Here is an 18,720-nt window from a genome sequence, read left to right as displayed (position 1 = left end):
CATCACCAATTGTAAAATGCAAACGAAAGATCATGTATCCAAAAGAAAACTATATTTCTAGTGGGGTGGAAGGTCATCTAATTCCAAACCCCTCGTGTTGCATAGTGGAAGTCATAAGAATCTCCTGTTGATCTTCCCTTTCTTTCAGGAAGCTTCGGCTTGCTCGTTCCTCACCTACAAACTTTGCTATCACTATATAACTTAAAAGATCACTATGCAATCCTTTCTTCCTAGGCTCTTAACAGTGCACTTTTGCATCCACCAGTCTCAGCACTTGTTTACTGATTCTAATCACAATTACAGTCGTATAGACGACAGAGGTACTTGAGATTACGTAGGAGCAGTAGCTTAACACAGTTTCCTCCTTTTTGGTTTCAATGGCGGCCCTTTTTTCTACAGATCGATCAACTTGGCTCTGCTGGGACATTGCAACTGGCTAAACGAGACAGAGGTATCCATGTTGTGCCATCTCGTCATTCAAAAGAGATCACACAGAAACACACAAGAGGAACACTGGACAGGTATACGACCCTTCAAAGGGGGGCCCTTGCCCGCTACAGCGAGCAAAGCCTCCAAAGAAATGAATTTAATTCCATACGGTCCTGTCTTAAGCGAGCAAAAGTTCTCTCTCTCCTCCAAAGTCTTCCATGCGCACTCACTAGATACAACAAGGGCCTTGATTAGCCTAATCATTCCCTCGTGCTTTACCTCTAATCACCCACCTTTTAAGCCCTAAAGTGGGTCTAATCTAAGGGTGCAAAATGTGGGGGGAATCTTCTTCTTCTCTTCCTCAAATTGTTGTGCTTTGGTTTGCATGAGACAACACTTCACATCATTGTCTCCAAGGGGCAACTTCGCCGTAGTACAAATTGCCCTAGCTATAGCTACACAAGTTACTTGGAAGTTCTCTCCTGGAAAAGGTGGTGGGGTGGGTGGGGTTGCCCTAAAGACTTACATACACGCACCTGGGAAAGAATATCGAAATGTACACCGGGTTTGGTTTCTAGTTGTTTGAAAATTAACTTAACTGACACGTTTAGTGGGGTTTGGTTTTTCTTATTCTTGCACAGTTTTAAATTAAACTGGCTGGCAATCGGCAATCCCCCGATCTTTCAAAAAGTCTTTCAAGGGAGAAGACAACAGTGACAAAACGGCCATTCAGCCGTTATTAGCAACTCTATCATTATTCTATGTGCGATTTTAATCAATGAATGTGAAAATTTCCATCCCTTTGGTTTTGTGTGTATCATGTGTATTTGTAGTGGTCTTGTCCAGTAAAATAGAACCCACGGCCCATCCTATGAAGACCCCCTGCGGTCGCGCCACGCTTCGCGCTTCCCTGCCGTCAATGCCCAGCGATCTAACGGTGCCGCGCCGCGCTGAACTGTCCGTGCGCATTCTCACTTCTAGCGGTCCACAACTGGCGTTTGGGCCAGTCTAGCCCCAAATTTGTACGGCTAGAGAAAACCCATCTTCTTGAACCCTTGGCGGAGTGGTAGTGTGTAGCGCTTCCATTTCTTTGCTTTCTCTCTCGATCTTCGCTATAATCTCTCCTCCCTTCCAATCCATTCCACTCCTCGTCCGCGGCGGCAAATTCTGGCCAGATCAAGATTCGTCGCGAGGAGCCTCGGATTAGATAGATCGATTCCTTTCTTTGCCGCGGCCGCGACGCTAATCGATCCGTGGCGCTAGATAGTTGCGATATTTCGGGGCTGGAAGGAAGAAAGATCGCATCGCTTGGCTTGGATTCCAAGGCTGTGACGAAGAAGAAGACGAAGAAGAAGAAGAAGAAGAAAGAGATTTCGCAAGAGAGGGGGAAGGGTCTTTGTCGGCGGCAATAGCTTCGCTCGCGCGGCGAGAGCTCGATGTCAACAACGGAGCTGAGCCACGCCTGGGGCGGCCAAGACGATGCATCGCGGCGATTCAAGAGGTCAGCTTTGGATCTGAGCTTGAGCATTGGTGATTTCCAGACGAAAAGACTCCACCAGGAGGAAGGGGACGATCTTCCTCTCGCTCGCTTTGGCTCTCACCCCATCCTCTCGCCCGGCCAGGCCATTCTTTTGGAGGTCAAGCCCGACGAGAGCTGCTGGACGCGGGATCATCCCAAATTCCAGGAATCGCCCAAAGATTTGGATTCTTGCAGCGGCACCAATCAATCCAAGCCCAGCGCCTCCGGGGACGTGGAATGCAGCAGCCGGGATTGGATGTCGAGCCCTCCTCTCTTCGACAGTGCCAAGAGGCCGGCTCCTCCTCACGATCATCACCATCAAGGCTTGGTAGGAGGAGGGATGATCTCAGTTCCTCCTCCATCTCTCGATTCCTCGCCGACGGCTTTCGGCGGCCAGGCGTCCGAGCCGCGGGTCTTCCCTTGCCCGTATTGCCAGCGCAAGTTCACGAGCTCGCAAGCGCTGGGCGGCCACCAAAACGCCCACAAGAGGGAGCGCACCGCGGCGAGGCAAGCGCAGCGATCTCACAGCCTCGCGCAGGCCTACCGCCACATCCACTCGCCCATCCTGGGCTCCGGGGCCAGCTCCCTCGACAGGAATCTCGGGGTGAAAGCCCACTCGGCCGCGCATCTCACCGCCACCACGCTGATCGAGAACGCTGTGCGATCGGCGAATGGTGGCGGCGGGGGAAGCCCAGCGCCGGCTCTCCCGACCGGGCACCACGGATGGCTGCGACCAGCCTCGATCTCATTGCAGCCGGCGGTGGGGAAGTATCTGGGCGGAGGAGGAGGAGGAGGAGGGATGAGGAGCGGTGCTCGGTTTGAGGATCTGGTTGGAGGGGGCAGGGGATTTGGAGCAAGCTTCCTCGACGAGGATCTTCCGGGCGGCAAGTGGCCGCGGAGCTTTTATCAGAACGTTCATGTGGCAGTGGCCGAGGACAATGCCACCACCACCGCCACCACCACGGCTCACAAGCAGAGTACCACGGCTACGAACTTGGAAGATTTGGCGAGGGATGGAGAGCGGAGTGGCGGTGGCGGAGGTGGCGGAGGTGGTGGCGGCGGCGGGGGGCTGTTTCAGTTGGATTTGTCGCTGCGGTTGGGATCTTTGTGCTCGTCGCAGACGTGTGATCCGATTTGATCCAGAGTTTCCTGGCGATGGTGGTGGTGCTGTAAATGGACACGAGGTGGAGAGAAGGAAAGTTGCAGTGACTTCTTCTCGAGGCTCTACAACTTTTTGCGGAGGTCCTCTCCTCGGTTCCTTTTTTCCTTCCATTCTTTTTTTTTTTTCTCTCCTGCTTGTTTCATCTTTACTTATTGTGTAGCTATAGGAGGAACTTTTGATTCCGAGCTTGATGTGTAGGATTTCGCTATTTCCCATGCAGATTACGACTCAACGCGAAGGCTCCGGCTCCATGGAGAGAAAAGGGCTCCGGGACACGTTCTTCGCGAGCTCGCAACTTTTCTTTTCCAGAGTGTTTGAGTCCGATCAAGGATCAAAGTTTCCATTTTTACTTCCCTCTTTTTAAGTCGAGAAGGCAGGCTGGACAATGCAAGATCTAGTCTCTCTTCTTGTGTATACGAATGCTCTCTTGCTTTTCATGAGTGTGTTCTTGAGTTGTTTCCGTGCTGAGTCGTGTCAGAAACAAGGGACCCAAACGCAAAGCTCCAACCCAAGTTAAAGATGTAAAAGGAAAAAAATATATATAAAAAATCATACCATACAAAGTACAAGGAGATTTGATGAGATCCCAAGTACCTTAGAGAAGTATGGTGCTTCTTACCACCCTCTCAAAATATTGATTGATCGAGTTGGCGTTGGTTTGTTTAGAATTTTCTCCTCCATCACTCACTCCTGATAAATGAGGAACTTGACTCTAACGTTGCGGTTTCTTAACACCCACACAATGCTTTTCTGTGGTCAATGTGTTGGACGAGTGTACAAGCCCTGTTCCCGAGCACGAGATTCCAATCCAAGAATCTTTTGTCAATCAGAGCTCTTGGATATTAACCATGGATGGCCGAGCAAAATGGTGGCACCACCATTTTGATTCCATGGCATTCACATTGTCAAGTTCACTATATACCAAAAACAAGAAAAAGAAGTGTTAGAGAAAGCATCGAAGTTCTTGGGTTTGCGAGTGACACTTACAGTGGGAAAAGATGAGAAAGCATCGAAGTTCTTGAGTTTGCGAGTGACACTTACAGTGGGAAAAGATGAGAAAGCACAAACCGCGATGGATCGGATCATTTCGTCGGCTCGCTGTGGCGGTGGCTGGCTAGACAAAAAAATAAGCTCCGAGGCGCGCAATCATGATGTTGGTGCGTTTCAGGTTGGAATTTTAATGAACCAAGGGCCAGCCGGCCAGCCTTTCGAGACGATCTCGATGTTTACAGATAGAGAAAGCCGCTGCCAAGGAGATCGAGTCGAATTATTTGTTTTCCTGGATTAGATAACGGATAGATACGATTAAACAAAGGGGATCATACATACCTTGGGTGCGCAGGTGATGCATCGCTTACGATGAACATGAAGACTCTCATGTAAGTCGGGCCTTTTGTTCGTCCGGCTACAGTGGAAAAGGAAGAAAAAAAAGAGACACGCATTATGAGAAGATGAGAGCGAAATCCGTGGGGCAGGATGTTTGGTGCGTGCCTGTTTAAATGGACAAATTCTGTCTGTTGCTGGGCATCTGAGAGCGAGCTGCTTGTTGCTTGGATTTGCTTTCTTTTTCTGTTCCATGCTTTTTTTATTGGCCTGTCAGCTCGAGCAGAGAATTTCCGGAAGAGATCTAGGAGGACAAAATTTCCAGCAGTTATAAGAGTTTCACTTAAAGACAATGCACTTACGAGGCGAAGAGGAAAAAGGGTGAAGCTCCGTCATTTGCTTCTCGGTGTTTCCAACCGCAACCAGAAAAGTTTGGCGAGGAAGTACTGCGGAGATCTGAAAGATAATATATAAAGGTCTACTTAAAAGGCTGACGAACGAACCTACATCTATAGTCTCGATGCTCTAATTACTTACGTTACTCGAGTACAGCAAAACTTCCAGGGAACGGCAACACTTTCTTCGCCATCATCATCCTGTATATCATTCAAACCAGCAAAGATATGAGAACAGTAAAAATGAAGTAAGGATACCTGTTAGTGGTCTAGTTTTCGAACTGAAGCCATTAAACTGAGATGAGCGTAACGTCAACTCTGCAATCCAAGAAAGCATTGCGGTAACTTAGGCTCTTCCAGGCAAGAGTCTTATGTCGATGGTGCCAGTTTTTCATTTTGTCTACCAAAAAATTGTGTATTCACTTAAGGAATCGAAACATCTCTCACCTGATTTACAATTTCTTATATATGTATTAGTAGTGTGCCTGAAAACGACCTATAAAACAGTCGCAGGAGTGTTTCAGCCAAACCATATGCATTACACGTACCATTCTTCTATGGGACGATCACTTGCTTCCCTTTCTTCCACGTATAATCGCCTGGAACCAGGAACGGGTCCGCATGCTCGGAACTAGGATTCGAACTTTTCATCCAAGAAAACCAGGATCCAGTATGCTCGGGTTTCAGGTTGTTCTGCATCGCGTGCCGCTCTTGGAACTTGGAAAACGTGACGATGACTCTAATCGTCGGCACCACCGGAATGGACATCTGTTGACACGCAATGAAACTTAAGACTGGAAAAAGAAAAAGAAAAAGAAAAAGAAGCGAACCTTGACAGGAAAAGTTCCCGCTGGCAGTTTCGTAGTCAGCAACTCTCTAAGCCTCCGGACGGCCTTGACTTTGCTTGACAAAATGTCAAGCAGTGGAAGAAGCTCCTCGATCTTGAGAGGAAAATTATCTGTCACCCAAAGAGTGGGTCTAAGTCCCTTCTTGAACTCGCTCTCCTCTTCCTTTGCGCTAGACTTTTTGGAATCGTCCTCTTCCTTACCGCTTATAGGCCTGGACTTTTCGGCTTTCGGCCTCCCACCTCGACCATTGACACAAGCCGAGTTCTCTTTCTGTTCTTCTAAGTTCTCGCAATCGCCACTCAAAACCATCTCCAGCTGATGTTTCTCCTCCTCCGTTAGCAAGTTGGCATAATCTAAAGTTTCCTCTTCTTCGTCTTCCTCCACTGCCCCCAGCACCTTTCTAGATCTGATACTAACGGACACGTTTTGCATGTCATACACCTTGCACTTCCAGTTCCCCACTGTCTCCGCCTTCTCGTGTTTCCTCCACGTCAACTGCGGAACCAGCTGCGCTTGAGTTACATCCAAACCTGGCCGATAGACATTCGCCCGAGACATCACAGCCACCTCGTGGGCCACCTCTGCGTCCGACGGCTGTACCGCGGCATCTTCAAACGCATTCACCACCTCCTTCTTCTTGTGCATCAGCACCAAGAGCTCTCCAGATCCCATATTCTCTTTTCCCAAGAACAAGTAGCTCCGATCCGACCTCTGGATCTTGAACGAGTCGAAGCCAGCCAGTGTCATGTCCGCTCTCAGATTGGAACCACGCTTCCATATCTTGTAAGTGTCCGACGGAGCAATCCTCCCGATAAACGGGATGACCGAGCTCTCGAAATGAAACGTGAGCTCCATGTAGAAATCCTTCATCCTGTTGAGCTCCGCTACAATCCGTGGCAGCCGCCGACACCACTTCGACCACGCCATGGGCTGATAGTACTTGGTGATGACCATCGCAATAGCTTCCTTGCGAGCACACACGGCCTCCTGGAGCGCACTCCATCCCCGACCATTCTGCAAACTACAGTCCGCCCCGGCTGCCGCTAGCATCTCCACCGCCCTCGCATTCCCGAGCCTCACCGCCAAATGCAATGGAGTCTCCCTCCCAGGAACTTCCCTGTTGTCGATCACCGACGAAACTATATCGGCCTTTTGCTCCGCTAGAAGCGAGTCCACCTCGGAGCTCACCTCTCCCGCGGTTGGCAATCGCGGCAGCCGGGAGAGCACCGATCGGAGGAGGCCATAGTCGCATCTGGCGACTGCGTAATGCGCTGGGCTCTGCGAGTAGACATGAGCCTCCTCTGCCGAAAGCTGCGACATCCTCCTGCCTCCCTAAACAATCGGATCTGCCCAGAAACCCCCCAAAACTCTCATCCAAAAACTGCCCAAACGCGCTTTTCCAGCCTAGCCCAGCCCGGCCCAGCCTAGGGCTTGCAGTCGCGAGAGGAGAGCTGGGTCAAAAACACGGAGCTTTCGCGACGAACAGGGGACCTGCGACTACACAGAAACCCTAATCCATGGCGGAAATTTCTTAGATCCAAAGCGAAGTACCTCGATTGGATCCAGTGGTCGGCCCGCCAGCGCAGATATGATGCCACAGTGTGCGACAGATCGGCCGGTCTCCCCAAGAACAGTGGCGAGAGAGGAAAGCGGGGAAAAAAGCGAGGAGCACTACCGATGGAGCAGCTTTGCGCACTGGCGCGCTCCAGTCGTCGTCATGGCAGCCACTACCTGAAATGACCGCGACTGGCCGCTCGATCGATCGGGCGCCATAGCCGAGCTCGCAGCGCCAGTGTAGGGCTCTTCCACCTCCCCCCACAAAGCCCTAGCTTACGAATCCCACGCCCCCCAGCATCAAATGCCTCTATCTCTTTCCACCGTGAGTTTTTAAAAGCCTATATTTTGGCGGCAATTCTGACAAGATTCGGGGCATATACCCACTAACGGTTTTGTTTAGTTTGAAAATTTATGCCTTGTTGGGGTTTAAATTTGTAGGGTCTGGCAAAGCGCTGCCAAACCCTCTACGGTGGTCCAAAAATTATGTCGGCCATATGTCTTGATATCCATACGGCACGCACGCTAAATGGTGCATGTGGCATATTTAGCCAACCGACCCTTTTTAAATTTGATCATTTACGATACGTTTCTTTTATATCATGACCATGGCGCGAATCCACGCTAGGGCATGTGGGATATCTCCAATAAGCCCTAGCCAAAGCCCTAGCCCTAAATAATTGCTATGTTGCGTGGCTATGGAGTCCCCGCCTTGCCCCGCATTGCGAAGGGTTTCTCTCCCGGGAGGTCGAATTCCAGCGGGTTGAGCTCTAGCGTCGGGTGGAGGTGAGATCACTGCCGTGGCGCGCATCTGAAAATCTCTCTTTAGGCGCCAGGCGATGGCGGGAGTGAGCAAGAGTGTCAATGGAGCTGGAGCAGTGCCGCCGCCGGTGCATCCGACCTACAATTTGAGGGAAGTGATTCAGCTCGCGCTCTCGGAAGACGCAGGAGATCGAGGTCAGTGAAACTACGATTGCTGGGAATTGCGTTTGTCACAATTTTTGCTTCTTTTGTCAGGGGATGTCTCCTGTTTGGCGACTATTCCCGCGGAGATGACAGCGGAGGCTAGATTTCTTGCCAAAGAAAATGGCGTGATCGCTGGCATTGCTCTGGCGGATATGGTTTTTCAAGAACTCGATCCTTCGCTGAAAGTATGCAGATCAAAGCTCTTTCTATTTTAAGTATTTTTTTCTAGACTGATTGGGCAGTCGAGGATGGGAGCACCGTGGAGAAAGGCCAAGTTTTTGGGAAAGTATGTGGTATGTATCACAATGTAAGTCCAAACTGTTGATCCAGCCAGCCTTGTTTGTAATCCTTTACGTTTTTCTTTTTGGTCCTTCAGGCAATGCGAGGAGTATCTTGACAGCTGAAAGGGTCGTTTTAAATTTCATGCAACGCATGAGTGGCATCGCCACTGCAACAAAGGCAAGAATAAGCTTCTTGAACAGTCGCTTTTCCTAATTGTTTCCATCTTGTGCTTTCTTAGAAAATGGCTGATGCTGCTAAACCAGCGAGAATACTGGAGACGAGAAAGACTGCACCAGGCCTTCGTCTGATTGATAAGTGGGCCGTAAGTGATTCAAAATGGATTTTTTCCACGGTAATGGGGTGTTCAATTCAGGTTTTGATTGGAGGAGGAGAGAACCATCGAATGGGACTTTACGATATGGTTATGGTGAAGGACAATCACATAGCAGTCGCTGGCGGTATAGAGAATGCCATCTTTGCAGTGACGAAGTATTTGGAAGAGAAAGGACTTGATATTGGCGTCGAGGTGATTCGCAAGTCCTTGAATTGTTTGCCTGGTCTCTGATTCATTTGGAAATCTAACAGGTGGAGACGAGAACGCTAGATGAAGTGAGGCGCGTTCTTGCCATCTTAGACAAAGGCAAAGTCACACGGATAATGTTGGACAATATGGTGAGTACACAAGCAAATGGAGATATTGATGTGGGTTTACTACGAGAAGCTGTTGAAATCGTGGGCGGCCGAGTACAAACGGAGGTATGCCTCGCAAGATTTTCTTGACTCTTATCTTACTGCAAGATCAAACAGGCTTCTGGAAACGTTACTTTAAGCACAGTCGGAAAGATTGGGAGCACTGGTGTGACTTACATTTCGAGGTATCATCAAGTTTTCTTCTTCTTCTTTTCTGATTGATGTGAAACAAAATAGTGGCGCTTTGACACACTCGGTCTCAGCATTGGACATCTCTTGCAAAGTTGACATTGATCTGGCCCTTGCAGTCGGCAAACGAACAAACCGTGCCTAGAGTTTCGAAACACCAGGTTCTTCTGCTTAACTAGCTAGGAACCAAAAGCAAAAGCGACTGATAAACAATAGAAGTGGGACTTAAGTTTCGAGCTTCAACTTATGGCAAACCTGAGCAAAGCTCCGGATTCAGGAACTTCAGTCTTCATGAGGCCCAGCTGGTACTTATAGATCTATTGCTAAACTATGCAGCAAGGTTATAGATCCATGTATTGAAGTGTCACACAGAAACAATTTCATAAGCGCTTGAGGATAACAGTCACACATGCCTGGTCAGTATAAGACTCTGAACTCCATTTTCTTATATAGTAGCTCCACGTTTGCTTGGCTTATGGCTTTTGTGTAGCACTCTATTTTCCTGGCATGGTCACTTTCTCCAGAATCGAATGTTTCATGGTACCGTGGGTCCTTCTTGCACAACTTATGCAGCACCTTGAAACACTGAGTGGTTTCCACAGCCTTTTCCACGTACAGTGGAAGGTTGATGTTAAACCTTGTATAATCATAGTCACCTCTTTAAAATGCTCCCATGCAGCTTGGAAGTGAAGCTTCCATAAAATGGGGTCCTCAGAAGATCTTCCTGCCAAGAGCAAGGATAAGACCCCTCCAGGCACCAGCTCTTGGGCTCTGAGTTCAGTAGCTCTCAGCTCCCTCACCGCCGAGGTGCTTGGTGAGAGTCAATCTTGAGAATTTATAGTCTTGCCGCAATATATCATTTTATATTGACAACTCAATGCGTTTCTCCATTTTCAAAAAAGAGGAACTCAGAACTCTCAAAATTACAAATTCACTATTTAACAGGTGTAGCTTGTAATGTCAGGAAGTCCAAGAAAATAAGAGATCAATCTCCATCTTAAGAACCGACTGCTCAAGCTCTTGATTATGACCATGCACTGAAGGTTATTGCTAATGCTATCCATTATAGAGCGATCTAATGAGAATTTACATTTAAATTTAAGGTTTTTAATAATGGTATTTGTATTTCGCATTTTTTTCGGTATTAAATTAAAGTGATTTTGTTTTTTATTTCTCCCTCTCATAATATTATTACATGATTTAAATCCTTTGGTGCCCAACTAGACGCATAGTAAATGTTAAAATGTACAAATTTTTATTGGTGTTTCACCTCATAAATTCTTGTAGGGTCATGATTTAATATTGTTAATAAAGTTGAGTTTACCTTTGAGGTTGTCATATGCTAAGTCTTCAAATCAATATTTAATGAGTATTTTAACATTAGTTAAAGTTGGAGTTTGTTGAACACTTGAGCCATGTACAAAATGGGATAACAACAGCATTATAACTTGCATCATAGTACACCTATATATATAATACTATAAGGTAAATATGTGATTATAGCAGTATAACATATAGAAAATATGACTAAGACTGTATCCATTTTTTTATATAGCTAAATGTGCTTAGGTATATTACTACATATATAATTATTATTAAAAATAAATAATATTAATTTAGTTTCTATCATGATAATAAATTTATAATTTGAAAAATATTGTATTAATAAAAAATATTATAGTATGTCAACCATATTTACAATTCAAAATGATTGTAATTCAGTACAATATTTTGTAATAATTTTTTATAGGAATTATATAGGGGAAATAAAATATTACTTTTTATTAAATATTTTATTTAGCATTATATGTTAAAAGTATTTGTCTATCAAATATTATTTAATTATCTAACTAAATAAGCCATCAGATTTTACTTGTTTATAATAGTAATATATATATATATATATATATATATATATATATATATATATATATATATATATATATATATATATATATATAATATTTAAGTTGGCTGAGATAAAATTTTTAAATAAACCTTATAAATTATTAAAAGTAGTATAGATTATAACTGTGTGCCATAACTTAAATTTATTTATTTAGCGTCGTGTCTTAATTATAACATTGTTGTCCAGAATACTTTAACATAATTATTGTTTTTATTGTTACAATCACTATGTTATTGTTACAGTGGACTGCTAAGTAAACATTATAACAAAGCATGCCAAATATTTTTTCCAACACAATATAAATAATAATATTTTAAAATATTTTTATAAATAAATAACTTACATGTTTCTCAAAATAAAGTGCTAATTTATAATAGATTTTTATTTATAATAAAGTTTTTCTATTTGATTATTTATAAAATTTATGTCAACAATATTATTTTTATAAAATTAGAATAAATATAAATTATATTTTCTATTAATATTTAAAACATATGTATTAAATTTTACAAATAATTAGACTTCTAATTATTCTATTTTAAAAATAATATTGATAATGCTAAATCCTTAAATGGCCATGTACATCTTTTAGAATTTTACTAGTATTTTTCATCTATTATAAGTTCTTAAACATATATTAGTATTTTCTTTATTTATATAATTCATTTTACTTATTAAAAATAAAATTTATAATCTCTACCTAAGAAGAAAATATAATTCTTTTTAGAAGTGTTAAAAATATATGATTCAATCATCTATTTCAAATGTTTGGGTTTTCTGTTTGAAAAGAATATAAGTTAAATGAATAGGTAAAACTATAATTAAAATATCACTTTCCATTAAAAAAACATTCTATTCTTAAGGAACCTATGAAAGTAAAGCATAAAGCATAATTTAATTTGAATGGTCTGGGAAAGCTTGATCTACAATGGAGCGATCGATTGTTAGGAAATAGACGCGAGCTTATCTAATATCCACCATGGCCTCAAGCCCCAGGCTGTGAGGAGGCTAACCAGCTTCTTCAACTAAATTACTAGTTAATCTCTTCTTGTATACTTGTGTCGTCCATGGATGCCGCGGCTGTGAGAATTGCTATGGCGTTCACGACTTCTTGTTTTCCCCGAGACAGGGCCTCGTCTACCGGCGTCCGATCGTAACTGGAAAATGGAAAAGCAAGAGCAATTGAAACCCGATACACTTTCGAGCTTAAAGTTCATGATCAGACCGGTTCAAAGCTGAGGCGCTAGCTCCCGAAGCAATAAGCTCCTCCACAACCTGGGAAAAAGAAAAGAAATCGAAATGAAGAACACTTCGCGAATCACGAAAGAATAGCAAGAAGAAAAACATGCCTGAACTTGGCCATTTAGAGCAGCCCAATGAAGAGGGGTATTGTTCTCGGCATTGCAAGCATTAACATTCTGTGAACACGAGCGATCAAAAACATTCTCTAAGATCTCCTTCGCTACGCGACTTACTTCTCCTCGTTCGATGAGATACTTAACAATGCTCAAGTGACCATTGGCAGAAGCCATATGCAATGCTTTAGAGTAGTAAGATCATAGGCGAGAAAAAATCAAAGCGAGAAATGTTCTACCTGTGCATCCCTGCTCGTTATGTGAATTCTGCGGCAAAAGAGGAGCAACGAGCTTGACTTCCTCGAGTTCTCCATACCTTGCAGCCTAGAGATTGAAAATCTGGAGACACCCATTCCAAGAACCCCGGGGATTTTTACCTGGAGAAGATCATCTACATCAAACTCACACTCCTGCGCTGGCGGCGGCTCTTCACTCGCTGGTAACACACGACCCATCAGGGCTTCCAAGGAAAAGAAAAAAGAGTGCTTTACATTGCCAAAGAATATACAAAGAATCTTTACGCAATCGCGGCTATGGCGGCAGTGACAATTCCGATTATCCCAAGCGCCGACACCTCCACTTCAGCGCTGCCGCTAGTGCCCGCGCCTCTAGCTCGTGGTCTAGATCGGCGCTGCAATTGGACTGGATTGGATTCTGGAGTGTGGGCTTGTTGCTCCGCTCGAATCGTCCATGCCTCGAGAGCTACCAAGATCAAAACCAATGCCAAAACAAGGATCGAAGGCTTCATTGCCAATGATCTTTTGGGATGAAAATGCCCTTCTTTCGACCTAAGTAGCGATCCTTGTCGCGTCCAAATCCAAGGCCACTTTCGAAGAATGAGTAGACCGGGAGACACGAAAAGGATATCGTGGCGTAGTCAAGAAAGTACAGTGATGTGTGAAATTAGGTTTCGCGTACACACGGTCAAATGCGCTCCCAAGGAACTTTCCTTCTTGACAGGGTCAAGATCTCCCCTCCCGATATATAAAAAGGGTTGGATCAATTAGATAGCAATAGCATTGCTTCGATCGCAAAAAGAAGGAAAGGAATGGCGATTCGTGCGAATTTGGTGGCGTCGATCTTCCTCCTGGTTTTGCTGCTGGCGGTCTCAATCCAAGGAGAGGAGACATTCGATCCGGCATTGGTGCTGGAGAGCTCGTTAAGAGGCCTAGTTCGTGGGCGTGGAAATCAAGAAGAGGATGATCAAGCCGTAGTTCCCGGAAGAAGAGCGAGGAGGGATTTTGATGCCAGCCCATTTCCAAGCCCAGATTTCTTGCAAGAGGGCGCTGCTGTTGGATTGCAAGTGCCCATTTTTGGGGCAGTAGCTACCGTTCTAGCAGTTGGTCTTCTCATATGAATTTAACTACTTCTGCTTACACTTCAAGTGCATAGAACAAAATTGAATAAGCAAGAACTTAGATTACCATGGATTGCAAGCAATCCGGCATGGGCGTGTTGGACGAGTGGAAGAGATCTCTCAAAGCAGACCTCAAGTCCGGTAATCCATCGTCATCGCCCATCGACGCCCCGCACTCAAGTAAAATTCGACACACTCCAGCCTCTGCATCACTGCGGAGAACCGTATACTCCCCTGGTTTCACGTTGATATTGCTGGCCACCTTAGCCATAATTCGCAAGATCTCTTCGTCCTCATTCGAGAACGCCGCTCTGGCGAGCGGGCAAAACCCATCATAAGTCGGCAGCGTTGGATCGGCCCCAGCGGCTATCAGCAGTTTGACATTCTCCAATTCTATTCGATTCAGCGCAGCGATGAGAGGGAGCCAGCCCTCCGGCGAGGTCCGGTTGGGATCCATATGCGGGAGCAAGAGCAAGAGCTCCAGATGCTCGGGATCGCGAGCGTTGCACAAGTGCTTGCTGGTGAGAGTCTCGACAGGCCGCGCCATGGGCTTGAAGAGCGTGACCAAGTCATCCTTTGATGGGCGCTGGCATACAGGAACGGCCAGGTGGGTACGCCTGGAAAGAGAACCAACCATACGAGTGAGAATGTAAAGGTTGTGACAAGAAAGAAATGTTACCTGACCAGTGAAAAATCTCATCCGGCGATGGAAAGTCTGGGTCTGCCCCGTTTTCCAAAAGATACTGGACAAATCCATCACCAAGAGGCACCCAGTCGATGGTGCCACTTCACTGCTGCAATAGTGGCCCTAATTCGATAGGGCCTCTCTGTTCTCGCCTGGGACCAGCATGTTCAAGCTGTCTACGAGATCTATGGCTGCGTACGCAGTTTCCAAGTCTGACTCCGTAATGGCTTGTCGACCGCACAGCTGCGACAAGATGAGCCTGAAGCCTGGTAGGCGAGGAACGACCGCTCCCACGTTGGTGACTCGAGCGCAAATAGCTCCTTGCCTTGGTGGTCCTAGACAAGAGCGCAAGGACTTGGAAAAACCAGAGCGATGGTCACCGACTTCGCGTGAAGCTGCACTAGCTCGTTGCCGCCGCTCCCCTCTCCTGGAGCAGACACGACAACGAAGCTCATGAGGTTGACTTGTGGTTTCTCCTCTTCATCCGGGTGAGCGTCGTCTACAATGGTGAACACCGCACTATCTCCTCTACGAATGGGCTCATCGTGTGAGCACTTATGTGACCACGAAAGGTCACTCATCGCTTTCCGCCTCTTTCGATAGTTGTCCGTGGAGACCCAAAACTGACTGTCCCAAAATCACCTCAGAGTGCTCAGAAACCTTGCTCCCCTGCTCTCTCCTCGGCCGCTGCTGGCATAGAATATCTCTTCAGCAAGTGATTGCAAGGAATCTTCATACGAGCAAATGCAGCCTAAGAACTGAAACCCAAGGTCACGGCTTGATCCGCCCCAGTCATCATCAGGGTCCCCTTATATTGTGATTGCATCCTCTACCTAAAACATGTCTACCTCCACTACAAATTGTCTCCGCTCGTGCATATTGCGTGCTCCCAGTCCAACACTTCTAAGCTTTGCTGGCCTAATCATTGTTGCCAAGGGTCGCCATTGAACCCAAAGGTTTGTTGTCTAGTATCAAGTTTGCAAGCACCTTCTCTTAAAACTGATACATAAATAGAAAATAAAAAGAAAACCTTACCAGCCATTTTATGTTGTTACAAACGTCACCATGGTGTTGTTCTTTTAATTTAGAGCTCGTGCTCTGGTAGAAGCATGCATGGTTGCATTGTCTGGGTAATCTCACCCTTCTGTGTGAATACTCGCCATTTGTGATTTTTGCCCTGATTCCCTGAACAAAACTGCCATGTGGGCACAAAAGTGGTGAACAGCTTCACCAAGAACTTAAATCTTATAGGGGTTGCAAATAATTATCCAAGTATAAGTATGTAAGAACAAGAATTGCAGCCTTAGGGCTCTAGGGCATGGCTTGCTCCAGCTCTAGTGAGTAGTTTCCACCTATATGTAGGTTCCATTTGCTCCATCCCTTTCATGAGTTCGCAGCCAATGCTGTCCAATGGAAGAAATTGTGCTGACTGCCAACTAGCAGTTGATGGGATAAAGCAGTTTCTCATGCCCACAGGACATAAGCACAAAGCCCTGAACAGATAGGAGCCTTCTCTTGCCAACATGAGCAATGGGCATTTGTTTGCTCCATTTAAAAAGAGCCCTGCTGGTTTGTGTCTGTTTATGGTGCCTATGCATAAAAGCCATTGAGCAAACACAAAAACTGATTGAACCAAACTAAATGTTTTTGTCTTGTCAAATCTATTTAATGCTATTTGATCTATTTGTTCCAATAGAACCCTTTAAATTACATTCCAATATGGTGCAATGTAAGGGTTTTTCTATTCAGTTGTGGGAATCTGGCAGCCAACTATTTATAGTATATTCATTTTAGTTTGATTAGGTCTTTTTATAAACTTCTACTGCCATGTGTTTTTAGAATTTAGCCTATCAGTTTCTCTATTGCACACCTATGAGCTAATTCCTAAGCTCCAACCTAATTATAGCCTACTTGTCTTATTTTTATAGATCCATGGATTTGAAAATTTTATTTGATTTAGACTTTATGTATATAGTGGCTATAGAAGTAAAATTTTTCCAAAGATTAGGGACATAAAAACTCTCTTCACAAATGGATGGTGATAATTACCACAATGTGGAACTAAATCCTTCTAAGGTAGGTGAGAAATACTTGTTTTAGTGCCCAAATTCATGAAATCATGTTAAGGATTGCCCACTTCAATAAATGAATTTGGAGTCTAAACCATCTATTGAAGAGATATGTTCTATCAATGGTTTAGTGCCCATCATTAACATATTGTTTAATTCTAAAGGTGAATACGTCATAGCACCCTTTGTCCCAGGAAAATTTGTCCAGTTGAAGGTGGAGTAAAGTCTCTTGGTGGGTCTAATATACCTACAATATCTGACAATAGTGGACCCAAGTGAGACTTAAATAATTCAATGTATTGAGTGTGATTTTTTGTTTCCTCTATAACCTAGAATTCCCTTTTAAATAGCAAGTGTGTGATTGAATATGTGTTAATAGCATGTGTAAGCTTCTATTCCGGGCCAAATAGTTCTTTTATCCATATTCTAAAATTAATATTGATTTTATGGGAGGTTTGGAAAAGGGTTGGGATCAAAATCTCTTCTTGCTTTTCTTTTGGGAATTATACCTTGATCATCTTCATCTTGATTTCCATGCCCATGAACTCTGGAGCAAACTACTCATGTTGCTCCTGTTTTGCCATAAAATTCACATGAGCAGGGATGCACAGGTCTGCATAAATATGATCCTCATCTAGAGGAAACTAAATAAGAAAAGAAAAATAATGATGTCATCTTTTGGCTTTAAAAATTCAAAGCCAAATTTTTGGAGTGATTTCAAGAAGGTTTATATGTTAAAAAGTTTGGAGAGGTTGATCTTGTGAACTAGTTACTAAAGATTATATAAGGACTTGCATATGCTTGTAAGTTTTGTGACCTTAAGCATCTATAACAAGCTACTAAAGGTGTAATATTTCACCAAAAGTTTGAGCTCAATGGATGTGGAAAAAAAGTCAAGAAGGATTTTCTAACAACATTGATTGATGTTATTATTAAGATTTAAATATTTTTGCCAAAAGTCATCTAGATCAATATTGGTCAAGAAAATGGTCAACAAGGAAGTCAATATAATGGTTAATTAGCTAATGCTTCATATTTGGGAAAGAAATGATTGTTGTTGCATCAGTATTTAAAAAATGGAGATCGAAATAAGGCTAAAAAACTTCATTTGGACCAATGAAAGAAAGGCAACAATTTATTTATTGCCACAAGGCTAGGTATCATAACAAAGATTATCCTCTTGTGAAGGGGTTAATGATAACATAAATGTGATAGACTTTATCATGGATACAACTCAAATGTATACTATAGTGGCTTTTCTACATCTTATAGTGAAAATTCAAAAACCAAAGTTTTTAGTTTATATCAAGAACATTTAGGGTAGTGGTTTAACATTATTTTCAATCTATGTATTATTGTAAGTTATAAATTTTTCCTTTCCAATTTACAAGCTTATCTCGTCTATCTAATTAACACTACTTTGGCCTTAGCTAAGTTCCCTCGCCAAAGTTCTTGCCTATTATACTAGCTCCTACTTGGTCTTGGTTTCAACTACTCATTGCACGAGCAATGAAGCATTAACCATCCATCCACAAATTTTTAATCTCTCCCCATCCCCTTCCCTAAGTTAAATTAGACTTAAGGTTCAGCTACACTCCCCGTAGGCACAAGCAGGCAAGCACACCAAGCCTCCAGATTCTTAACATCCCTTAGTACAACAAGATTTGATCATGGGACCCTTCAAATCCCAAGCCTTGGATGCAACACTTGTTTCGAAATATCAAAAGGAAACACCGTGGCTTAATGGCCCAGTATAGGTACCTCTACCCCCCCCACTTCCATCATGAAGGGAAGGCCCAAACTTTTAGGAAGGGTGAGGATTAATGAGTTGCAAGGTACTCAAGTGGGGCACCATTCCAGAGCACCATAGTCAGTTACCCTTCTAGGAGTGAAAGCTACTTTTAAGCACTTCTTTGGGTGGCACCACCTGAGTCCATGCTCACTCCCACCTAAGGCTCTTCGGCCCCAGTCTCAACCTCAAGTTAGTT

General features: G+C 44.3%; 5 protein-coding genes, 1 long non-coding RNA gene and 1 other non-coding gene across 12 annotated transcripts; 2 read left to right on the top strand and 5 right to left on the bottom strand.

Annotated features, from left to right (window-relative positions):
- Positions 1 to 1,442: 1,442 nt before the first annotated feature.
- LOC9659581 lies at positions 1,443 to 3,524 on the top strand. The gene is made up of 2 exons (XM_002979034.2): positions 1,443 to 3,190; positions 3,331 to 3,524. Exon 1 carries the CDS (start codon positions 1,866 to 1,868, stop codon positions 3,084 to 3,086), a length of 1,221 nt encoding a protein of 406 aa, XP_002979080.2. The 5' UTR covers positions 1,443 to 1,865; the 3' UTR covers positions 3,087 to 3,190; positions 3,331 to 3,524.
- On the bottom strand, positions 3,237 to 4,511 carry LOC112349485. 2 transcript variants are annotated; one of them, XR_002993393.1, is made up of 3 exons: positions 4,440 to 4,511; positions 4,098 to 4,389; positions 3,237 to 4,024 (listed from the first exon to the last, which is right to left on the bottom strand). It is a non-coding gene; the product is annotated as an uncharacterized LOC112349485 (long non-coding RNA). The 2 variants fall into 2 exon arrangements; XR_002993394.1 differs by having other exon boundaries at positions 4,098 to 4,355.
- Positions 4,512 to 4,603: 92 nt separating this feature from the next.
- Positions 4,604 to 7,512, bottom strand: LOC9660115 (ankyrin repeat domain-containing protein 13C). 3 transcript variants are annotated; one of them, XR_002993391.1, is made up of 7 exons: positions 5,659 to 7,512; positions 5,377 to 5,596; positions 5,276 to 5,324; positions 5,087 to 5,228; positions 4,971 to 5,029; positions 4,796 to 4,889; positions 4,604 to 4,737 (listed from the first exon to the last, which is right to left on the bottom strand). XR_002993391.1 is itself a non-coding variant. In XM_002978910.2 (4 exons), the coding sequence occupies exons 2-3, from the start codon at positions 6,994 to 6,996 to the stop codon at positions 5,384 to 5,386; spliced, it is 1,551 nt and encodes a 516-aa protein (XP_002978956.1). In that variant the 5' UTR covers positions 6,997 to 7,173; positions 7,228 to 7,512; the 3' UTR covers positions 5,244 to 5,324; positions 5,377 to 5,383. The 3 variants fall into 3 exon arrangements, 1 of the variants encoding a protein (XP_002978956.1); XR_002993392.1 differs by having other exon boundaries at positions 5,087 to 5,146; XM_002978910.2 differs by lacking the exons at positions 4,604 to 4,737; positions 4,796 to 4,889; positions 4,971 to 5,029; positions 5,087 to 5,228 and having other exon boundaries at positions 5,244 to 5,324; positions 5,659 to 7,173; positions 7,228 to 7,512.
- A 153-nt stretch (positions 7,513 to 7,665) lies between these two features.
- On the bottom strand, positions 7,666 to 7,797 carry LOC112349526. Its single transcript, XR_002993423.1, has one exon. It is a non-coding gene; the product is annotated as a U11 spliceosomal RNA (small nuclear RNA).
- Positions 7,798 to 7,882: 85 nt separating this feature from the next.
- LOC9659580 (nicotinate-nucleotide pyrophosphorylase [carboxylating], chloroplastic) lies at positions 7,883 to 9,763 on the top strand. Of its 3 annotated transcripts, none has more exons than XM_024684077.1 (10): positions 7,883 to 8,016; positions 8,060 to 8,187; positions 8,248 to 8,381; positions 8,444 to 8,489; positions 8,573 to 8,655; positions 8,717 to 8,800; positions 8,852 to 9,004; positions 9,064 to 9,234; positions 9,286 to 9,353; positions 9,406 to 9,763. In XM_024684077.1, exons 1-10 carry the CDS (start codon positions 7,916 to 7,918, stop codon positions 9,500 to 9,502), a joined length of 1,065 nt encoding a protein of 354 aa, XP_024539845.1. In that variant the 5' UTR covers positions 7,883 to 7,915; the 3' UTR covers positions 9,503 to 9,763. The 3 variants fall into 3 exon arrangements, with proteins under 3 accessions (XP_024539845.1, XP_024539844.1, XP_024539843.1); XM_024684076.1 differs by having other exon boundaries at positions 8,426 to 8,489; XM_024684075.1 differs by having other exon boundaries at positions 8,426 to 8,489; positions 8,717 to 9,004.
- Positions 9,764 to 12,138: 2,375 nt separating this feature from the next.
- LOC9659579 (ankyrin repeat-containing protein P16F5.05c) lies at positions 12,139 to 13,503 on the bottom strand. The gene is made up of 6 exons (XM_002978909.2): positions 12,999 to 13,503; positions 12,861 to 12,945; positions 12,742 to 12,806; positions 12,616 to 12,684; positions 12,492 to 12,541; positions 12,139 to 12,423 (listed from the first exon to the last, which is right to left on the bottom strand). The coding sequence occupies exons 1-6, from the start codon at positions 13,074 to 13,076 to the stop codon at positions 12,300 to 12,302; spliced, it is 471 nt and encodes a 156-aa protein (XP_002978955.1). The 5' UTR covers positions 13,077 to 13,503; the 3' UTR covers positions 12,139 to 12,299.
- Positions 13,504 to 13,975: 472 nt separating this feature from the next.
- Positions 13,976 to 14,767, bottom strand: LOC9660114. Its single transcript, XM_024684089.1, has 2 exons — positions 14,658 to 14,767; positions 13,976 to 14,595 (listed from the first exon to the last, which is right to left on the bottom strand). The coding sequence occupies exon 2, from the start codon at positions 14,523 to 14,525 to the stop codon at positions 14,037 to 14,039; it is 489 nt and encodes a 162-aa protein (XP_024539857.1). The 5' UTR covers positions 14,526 to 14,595; positions 14,658 to 14,767; the 3' UTR covers positions 13,976 to 14,036.
- Between the last annotated feature and the right edge of the window lie 3,953 nt (positions 14,768 to 18,720).

Source organism: Selaginella moellendorffii, unplaced genomic scaffold, assembly GCF_000143415.4.
Source record: "Selaginella moellendorffii unplaced genomic scaffold, v1.0 SELMOscaffold_39, whole genome shotgun sequence".
Taxonomy (NCBI): domain Eukaryota; kingdom Viridiplantae; phylum Streptophyta; class Lycopodiopsida; order Selaginellales; family Selaginellaceae; genus Selaginella; species Selaginella moellendorffii.
This window is presented reverse-complemented; position numbering and strand designations above follow the sequence as displayed.

Excerpts from the sequence above, each read along its gene's own strand:
- LOC9660114 (XM_024684089.1), bottom strand. The coding sequence starts at position 14,525 with ATGGCGCGGCCTGTCGAGACTCTCACCAGCAAGCACTTGTGCAACGCT.
- LOC9659579 (XM_002978909.2), bottom strand. The coding sequence starts at position 13,076 with ATGGGTCGTGTGTTACCAGCGAGTGAAGAGCCGCCGCCAGCGCAGGAG. Across the intron at positions 12,807-12,860 it reads TAACGAGCAGGGATGCACAG|CATTGCATATGGCTTCTGCC; the intron begins GTAGAACATTTC and ends ACTACTCTAAAG. Across the intron at positions 12,542-12,615 it reads CTCTAAATGGCCAAGTTCAG|GTTGTGGAGGAGCTTATTGC; the intron begins GCATGTTTTTCT and ends TCTTTTTCCCAG.
- LOC9660115 (XM_002978910.2), bottom strand. The coding sequence starts at position 6,996 with ATGTCGCAGCTTTCGGCAGAGGAGGCTCATGTCTACTCGCAGAGCCCA. Across the intron at positions 5,597-5,658 it reads CGGGAACTTTTCCTGTCAAG|ATGTCCATTCCGGTGGTGCC; the intron begins GTTCGCTTCTTT and ends GCGTGTCAACAG.
- LOC9659581 (XM_002979034.2), top strand. The coding sequence starts at position 1,866 with ATGTCAACAACGGAGCTGAGCCACGCCTGGGGCGGCCAAGACGATGCA.
- LOC9659580 (XM_024684075.1), top strand. The coding sequence starts at position 7,916 with ATGTTGCGTGGCTATGGAGTCCCCGCCTTGCCCCGCATTGCGAAGGGT. Across the intron at positions 8,490-8,572 it reads AGTTTTTGGGAAAGTATGTG|GCAATGCGAGGAGTATCTTG; the intron begins GTATGTATCACA and ends TTGGTCCTTCAG. Across the intron at positions 8,656-8,716 it reads GCATCGCCACTGCAACAAAG|AAAATGGCTGATGCTGCTAA; the intron begins GCAAGAATAAGC and ends GTGCTTTCTTAG.